An 8,945-nucleotide genomic window follows, 5' to 3' on the forward strand; every position below is an offset into this window, starting at 1 on the left:
CCATTGACTTAAAGCTTAGCTTTATACTGTGCAGTAATAACTATACCACACTAATGTTGTCAGATTTAGCTTAAATAGCAACACTAGAATAACACGTTACAATAATGATAAACTAAGCACCAGAGTAAGGTTAAGATAATGATTGTAAACCAAATAATATAATAACATTATGCAATAATGATTGTAGACTGAATTCTAGAATAACATGACAATTATGATAGACTTAATGCTAGAATAACATTTTACAGCATTGATATATTAAATACTAGAATAACATGTTACATTGATGACTACAGGTTAATTTATGCCTATCTTACAAGTGATATTTATATGGAATTTGATTAAACCTAATTTGTTATTCAGAATAATAATAAATAGTTTAAGTTGTAAATAATATAGTTTTTTGTTTTGTTTTTTTAAAACAGAAATAAAAGTTATCAAGACTGTCAGAGCAACTACACAAATTCATCATTTAATTTATGTTTCATGCAGTCCTGAGACTGCCTTGACAAATTTTGTTGAGTAAGTGAATTTTTTCTCATTTGTTTTCCCATTTTCTATATAATACTGCAATAGAAAATACGTGCCCTTCAGTAATGTTAATTATATATAATTATTTTGATGAGTTATTATTGAAATTACCAGGAACACTTTCCTGTTATTAATTCACTATTTTTTGGAACACCAATAATTTTACAGACAACAAGAACAGATGTTGAAACTTAAAATTAACTTTCAAATCTACTTCTTCTATCAACATTCTACTGTATAACAATATCTGAGGTTCTACACTATTAAAAATAAAAGTTATCCTGTTTTCTTTATTCCAGTTTTTATATCTTATATAAGTAAGAAAAGCTTCTGATTTGTCTAATATAGGCTTCTGAACTAATACATTTCCTTGAAATTATGAACTACCTGTAGTAAATAAGCCATTTAAAACACAAATGGTATTGCCATCAAATCTGACAAAATACTATTGCTAAATGAGTTTACTGAATTCAAACCATGATATTAAAAGATGAGTATTATCATTCTAACTGCAAAGTAATTCTCTTTTATGACAGAGAACACTAAGATATAGAATTATTCTCTGATTTGATATCGAACTGAATTAGAAAATATTAGTGGTTGCAAATTACATATGCAAAGACGTTTGTGTATACATATAAATGTCACATTTTTTTCTTTCTTAAAGAGTTGGTAATTAAATTTTAAATTTCCAGTTATCTGCATCAACAACAGTTGTTTTAAGTGTTACCTTATTCATATAATTGTGAAATAAAACATGAAAAATGAACATATAACTGTTTATTTAATGCTCTACATATTACATTTATGATAACATATGATTTGAAAAACTAAAGGAGAAACAAGTTATAAGATTAAACCATAAAAAGTGACAGAAATTCTTGAGATGAATATATATACATATTCCCTTATTTTTATAGAGGGGGGATTGATAATTGAAAACAATATTGAAAAGTACAAGAACTGAGAAGTACCCTTCTTGATGACGAGAAACCCAATTGAAATAATAATGTATCTCAGATCGACTGATATGGGTATTAACACTTTTATTGATAAGGAGAGAACAATGTTTTGACCTTAGGTCATCTTCAGGTTAAGAAAGAGTATTTGAATGCAACCATTTATGGACACATGTCTTAGAGACTAGAGTATAAATGGGTATGGGATTGTAGAGGGTGTTGCAGGTGGATGTTAGGTTATTAATTAGTATAGGTATAAAGGTGTTCCTTTGTATTAGTTTAATAGTCACATTCAAACTCTCTCTTTCATAACCTGAAGATGACCTAGGAAGGTCAAAATATTATTCTCTCCTTATCAATAAAAGTGAGAAATACCCATGTAATTTTTGACTTCTTTTTGTGTTCATTCTTGTGATCTGTCATTAAAATTCATATAGTGTAAATAATTGTTAAAGATATATTTTTAGTTTTGGAAAGTATAAACTTATCTCACTTTGACTTGTAAAATGTGTTTGACACCAGATTATTTTTAAATTTTTTTCTATTTTAATTTTCTAAAATTATTTTAAACATGCTATTTGCAGTTTTTTTGGAAGATATTTTCAAGAAGTTATTGATCATTCTTAGAGCTTGTTTGATTACTATTTTACAATTGTTATTGAGAAAGAGTTTCTATTTATTACAGCTTATGTAGACCAGCCTCCAACAACTACAGAGGTGACTGTTTTGTACCTGTGATTGCTATTCCTGTTGATCTTTTTCCTCATACACCACACTGTGAACTTGTTATTGTGTTTGAAAGGAAGAGTTGCAATACATAAAAAATAAAATGGTTTTGAAATTATTCACTTTTTTGTTATCAGTCTTACTTATTTTGAAATGTGTGTGTGCGCGTGTGCATGTGCCATTAAAATTGTTCAGAATAAATCAAGGCCAGTAATGGCCTACTGGTTATTGTGTAAGGCTGTGAATCAAAGAATTTGGGGGTCAAAATGTGATATTGTTGATTTTGCTGGACATTGTCTTATGTGAATTCAGTTTAAAAATTGTAGTCAGCCCTGTTATTCTGATATCTTAGGTTGCTGCTTTCCATCTGAATCTAAATCATCTGATTTAGCTGTTTTGCTCATGTTGTATAAAGTGCCATTCAGGTTGATAATTACATAATAAATCTATTTCTGCTTTACTTGTTTAAATAAAGTGTTAATTTTGATAATATTTTACACTGGAAGTGATATTTCATTTGAGAGAGCCTTTCTCGTAAGGTTCTTCACAACATAAAACCTAGGTTGGTTTTTGAAAATTTAGGAGAAGATGACTTCCTTTAGTATGTTTCAAAACAAAGAAAATGGAGGTGATGATTTGAGAGAATGTCAATTTTCCCATCATGTTTTTCACATTAGAGGTGATGTTTGATAAAATTCTTTACATAATCTGCTCTATTAAAAGCTGAAAGGTCAGCTATGTTAAGATGATAATAGTGTAAATAATGATGATTGATTCAATTGTACCGAGTGGATGTGGGTAATGACAAGAAACTGTAAATAGAGTTTCCATGCTGTTATTATAAAGGAAGTTATTAATACTGTTTTTATATAAAAACTGCCATCATATAATTTATAAAGAATCTGGCTGGTTCTGTAAAGTAAAGGTCTGTTCTGAATAATGCTATCAAGTGTCACTTTTTTTTACTTGCTGTGGTTTTATTAGTGTGTATTGTATTGACAAAAACTCATATCTAATGAAAAAAACCATCTTTGGTATGAAAAAAAAAGGTGTGGCTAAAAAAATATTGAACATGTAACTATAAGGTGTTTTTTATATTATTATTTTCAGCAGAAAGAGAAATGCTTGTCACGTTAATTCAGATTTTTTTGTACAATATTTTTGTATCTGTCTTTACAGAAAGATGGCTTACGTGAAATTTTTGTAACTATATATAAAGCCCAAAATTGTATGTGTGGCCATGTCAGTACTAATATAATATTGTATATTTTGTTTTTGGTAAATTACTTAAATTTATTACTATCTCAGCAACCACAATTTCGTTTTTAACAAATACTTCTCTTTATGTAAAAATCAGAAGCAAAGTTAAAAGATGCATTATAATAAGTAAAAATTCCTATTATACAAAGTACGAAACAAAATTAACTTCATTGTTAGCTCGCCCTCCCAGCCGTGGGGGCGTTATAATGTGACGGTCAATCCCACTATTCGTTGGTAAAAGAGTAGCCCAAAATAACCCACTGCTAAATTAGGGACGGCTTAGCACAGATAGCCCTCGATAAGCTTTGTGCGAAATTCCAAAACAAACAAACAATTCATTCTTAGATGAAGCAAGAACTATGTGAAGCAGTGGAGAAGAAGGGAGTGCAGATTGGTTAAGTATGTATTGGAAATATATTTTTAGGTAATGAAAGTATTAATTTTTGGAATATCTTTACCTCCCCTCACACAATAGTTAGATTCTCAGATCGATGTTGTGGAGTAGCCTGTGCAATTGTAAAATTCTATATGAGTTTCTTTCAAAGAAAGTTACTGAAACGTTCTTGAAGTATGAAATCTTACAGTGAGGACTTAATAGATGGGCAACACTAATGGAGACCATACTCATTTCATGCTGGGTATACTTTTCAACTGGACAAATGCATAAAAAGGTAAAGGCAATGAGTTGCTGTGAAGAATAGAAAAGTGTCATGACTAACTGAATATTTAACACACAACTCGATAGCTGGACATGAATAGTGTAGTTATGGCAATGATAAAAGTGTATAGTTTAGTATGTACTTTGTTGTATCATTACCTCACCAAAAATTATATAGATAAAGAAGTAAATGAGGCACTAACTCATCAAAGATGATGAATAATCTGAAGAATGAAAAATGGAAGTGGGCAATATGTCCAGGGAGACAAAACTGCCAGATCGTGAAGGTATGTGAAAACGAAGGTGTTGGGCATAGTCCACATTCCATTATGAAGGACATTTTTGATGTCTCTCTTGTCCAAACGATGCAATACCATGGTCTTAAGACGCAGCAAACATTGTGGATTAAGAGGAAAAGGAAAATGATAGAAAGGAGAAAGAGAGAAGAAGTGAAGAGTGAGGCTTTATGTAATATATTGAATGGCTCACCATTCAACTACAAATAGAATCCAGAGGTTTTCCAATAAAGACAGGTGTACTCCCACAGGTTCATTATCCAAGAAAATCAATTGTATGCAGACTCACAATACCAATTCGTGGCTGTAGATGATTTATTATCACTGTATCAGATCTAAACTTTTTCTAAAGTCCTTGTATATTTTGAGTACAAAGTTCTCTAGTAATATCTGATTCAGATAGTTAATTGCGAATTGTCAGAGCACCGTTACACGCAAGCTGTTAGATGATCGAGTATAATATTGTGGGATTGCTTGTCTAGAGGTGAATAGAATACATTAATGTCTTCTGAAATCTTGCACTAATTTTTAAATGCTGTCTACTTTATCTCCTAATTTGCTTCTTATAGTTTCAATACCCAATAAATTTTCATTTGACTTAACTTTGTAATGTCAAATTCATGGATTAAGAATGTGGTATGATTTTAGAATTCCCCTTCTAGAGATTGTTCTTTGACCATTTTGTTAAGGCATTTGACTCGTAATCTGAGGGTCGCGGGTTTGAACCCCTTTCGCACCAAACATGCTCGCCCTTTCAGCTGTGGGGGCATTATGATGTGACAGTCAATCCCACTATTTGTTGGTAAAAGAGTAGCCCAAGAGTTGGTGGTGGGTGGTGATGACTAGCCGCCTTCCCTCTAGTCTTACACTGCTAAATTAGGGACGGCGAGCACAAATAGTCCTCATGTAGCTTTGTGTGAAATTTAAAAACACTAACCATTTACAGGTGACTGACTCGTGGAAAATCGAGGAGAAGAGTTTCCTGGGATGTTACTTTGTTTTTCTCCGTAACCTAAGTGTACAGATAATATTAATAACCCATAGGTAATAGATATGATGTGTAGATTTCCAAGAATTTACACGTATACAAAGCTTCCAGATTGATGTGAATAAATAGGATTGAAGGATATTGTAAATATTACCCTATACAATGAAGAGTGTGGTGATTCCTTTGGTGATTGACATCTGTCTGTAATTAAAATAATTGACACAATGAATGTGGAAAACAATGCCCCAAAGGTTTCATTACAGCTTTTCTATGATATGTGATCTACCAAATCCATAAATGGTCACAAAATTTCTCGAAATCATGCAGAGCTGAGTCTCAAGTTGACTACAACCCCTGATTACAAAGATGGACCACGAGCCTTTGGACACAAGCACTCACTTAGAGCCAGAATATTGTGTTTGTCTTGAGTGATTGATAGCTCAAACACAATTAGGAATACATTGTTTCGCCACATATATGTTCTCAAAAGCAAAATGATTATGCCAAATCAGTAATAAGTTACAGTATTTCTGAGGTAATTCTGAATTGCTAATAATAATCTGGGTGGAATCGGGGAAAATGCACTGAGGAGCATCATAGGGACTGACACAACCATTACTTAATATGTGCAACAGTTGAGAAAATTATAAATGCACCTTTATAGCTGGATTTTGGCAATTTATTAGAGTTAACCAAACATTTTTAGTCCTTACTCCAGCTACATTACACTAAATTTCTAACCTTTCTTGCTATCTTCTTTTAATTGTTTTTTTTTATTAAATATTGTTGATTTAAAGTGAGAGTATTTGCTTCATTACCTTGCGAGATGGATGATTACATTGTTTTTTACTTTGGGAGGGATAGTAAATTGTTTAAAAATTCTACTAGTGACCTTACGCCCGAGACCGTGGCCAACAAAGAGATAATGGAGAATATTTCATGCATTATTCAAAACAATGCAAGTTCTCTTCTTCAAGGTTTGTTTCTGGAGCACAGATATTATAGATGGTTTCATCAAGTTTAACTCCTGTGGAACCCTTCAGTTTGATTGCTGTGTGTGTGTCCCATCGAAAGATATCAAGAAATGCAAGTGTTTTAAAACCTATAAACACAGCCCGAATGGTACGTGTAATAACAAAACCGAAATAAATATTGATAAGGCTGATGCATTGTTTTAGACCATCGGAGAAGCCTTTAAATAACATGAACAGTGTTCAGTGATTAAACATATAAATTATAGTTTTCTTTTCTTTAATCCTTTACAGTTTGCTAATGACGTTTACATTCACAATAATTTTGGTAATAGAGGTTTTGTTCAAGGTTTACAATAAATCCCTTATAGTGATGACAACATATTTATAAAATTAATTTTAATCCCATGAACCAAACACTAACCAAAAGACGTTTGCCTCCATTTTCATCTAAGTAATGATATATAAATTGTGGAAATGTCACATCAGTAATTTTAATAGCAGGATGTAGAGACCGAAGCATTTTTTCATCCAATATATCATAATCACTTTCTTTAACTTTGTGAACCATGGTGGTTCATAATTTCAGGCAAGAGCTTGTAATATACTGCACGTTGAAACTTCTATTTTAGCTGATCCTCTAAAAATAAAAAAAAGTATATACATGTATCAAATGAATAATAAAAGAAAACATCAATTTCTGATATTAATATTCAGTAAACGACTGGTATTTATTTGACAAATGCAAGTAAAAGTTATAGATTTGATAAGAAAATATATCTATATTTTAGTAAGTTTTTTTTTTGTTTTGAATTTCGCGCAAAGCTACTCAAAGGTTACCTGCGCTAGCTGTCCCTAATTTAGCAGTGTAAGACTAGAGGGTAGGCAGCTAGTCATCACCACCCACCGCCAACTCTTGGGCTACTCTTTTACTAACGAATAGTGGAATTGACCGTCACATTATAACGCCCCCACGGCTGAAAGGGCGAGCATGTTTGGTGCCACGGGGATGCGAACCCGCAACTCTCGGATTACGATTCGTACGCCTTAACACGCTTGGCCATGCCGGGCCCCTTTAAGTAAGGAAACAAAAACAAAACAAAACACGGGTTATAAAAGAAACACAAAGGGATAATCAATGCTTAAATGACTAAAGAATTATGAATGAGTTTCACAGCTGGAAGTATATTGGATAGATTATCGCTGTGTAGCCTTAAAGACGAAAATGTTCAAACTGTCATCAATCATTTCTTCATCTATTGATGATTTGTTGCAAAATTAAAGTAATTTTTAAGAGGTGTAATCTTAACGATAATTAGACAATATTGATGTTTCTAATTTTAAATCATGTGGCATTGCATTGCCAGGTGGTAGGGCGTTCGACTCGCAATCTGATGGTCATGGGTTCGAATTCGGTCTCGCCAAAGATGCTCGCCATTTTAATTGTGTTTGTTTGTTTTTGAATTTCGCACAAAGGTACTTGAGGGTTATCTGTGCTAGCCGTCCCTAATTTAGCTGTGTAAGACTAGAGGGAAGGCAGCTAATCATCACCACCCACTGCCAACTCTTGGGCTACTCTTTTACCAACGAATAGTGGGATTGACCATCACTATATAACGTCCCACGGCTGAAAGAGCGAGCATGTTTGGCGCGACGGGGATGCGAACCCACGACCCTCAGATTACGAGTCGCACGTCTTAACACGCTTGGCCATGCCGGGCCTTTTAACTGTGAGGTCAAATCCCACTATTTGTTGGTAAGGCCCAGCATGGCCAGGTGGTTAAGGCACTCGACTCGTAATCCGAGAATAGCAGGTTTGAATTCCCGTCACACCAAATATACTCACCATTTCAGCAGAGGGGCGTTATAATTTGACGGTCAATATCACTATTCGTTGGTAAAAGAGTAGCCCAAGAGTTGGCAGTGGGTAGTGATGACTAGCTGCCTTCCCTCTAACGTTACTGCTAAATTAGGGACGATAGCGCAGATAGCCCTCGTGTAGCTTTGCCCGAAATTCAGAACAAAAATTTATTGACAGAAGAGTAGCCCTCTTGTAGTTTTGCATGAAATTAAAAACAAACAAACTTTGTTAGGGTCGGAGAATGATGAATAAATATAGCAGTGTTTTCTTGTATTTTATCAGTATCTGTCAGAAAATTGTATAATTGGGTGCAATTTAAAAATACAAGATAATTGTACTTTAATGCAAATGATTAATAATTAAAATGTTATATAAATGCTACTAAAATCATTCACCTGCCCCAAAAATGTCTCATGTCTGCTTGTAATTAAGTACAAACTACACAATGTGTATCTGTAATTTACCAACCACGAGTATCGAAACTCGGTTTCAATCGTTGCAAGTCGATCGACCAACAGTTGTACAAGTGCAAGTGGGATGCTGTAATAACAGGCAATAACCACAGTTTATTTAATATCTCAAATTTAGAATCTATATTAAACCTTATTTCTTGTGTCGTAAATACATCTGATTTATCATGAAGCGAAATAACTTATCGCAGGACACTTGTTAAAAGAAGTGTTATTAACTGGATC

The 8,945-nt window shown here is 33.2% G+C and overlaps 1 protein-coding gene across 6 annotated transcripts in view; it reads left to right on the forward strand.

The window, feature by feature from the left end:
* Positions 1 to 2,713, forward strand: part of LOC143249004 (tRNA (uracil-5-)-methyltransferase homolog A) — a 103,478-nt gene extending 100,765 nt beyond the window's left edge. For all 6 annotated transcript variants that reach the window (XM_076498142.1, XM_076498145.1, XM_076498147.1 and 3 more), the window contains 2 exons: positions 426 to 522; positions 2,176 to 2,713. In XM_076498142.1, coding sequence (XP_076354257.1) covers positions 426 to 522; positions 2,176 to 2,311 — 233 coding nt within the window. In that variant the 3' untranslated portion in view covers positions 2,312 to 2,713. The remainder of the gene's footprint in view (positions 1 to 425; positions 523 to 2,175) is intronic.
* The last annotated feature ends 6,232 nt before the right edge of the window (positions 2,714 to 8,945 follow it).

The sequence above is a fragment of the Tachypleus tridentatus genome, chromosome 4 (assembly GCF_004210375.1).
Source record: "Tachypleus tridentatus isolate NWPU-2018 chromosome 4, ASM421037v1, whole genome shotgun sequence".
In the NCBI taxonomy this organism is placed as follows: Eukaryota; Metazoa; Arthropoda; class Merostomata; order Xiphosura; family Limulidae; genus Tachypleus; species Tachypleus tridentatus.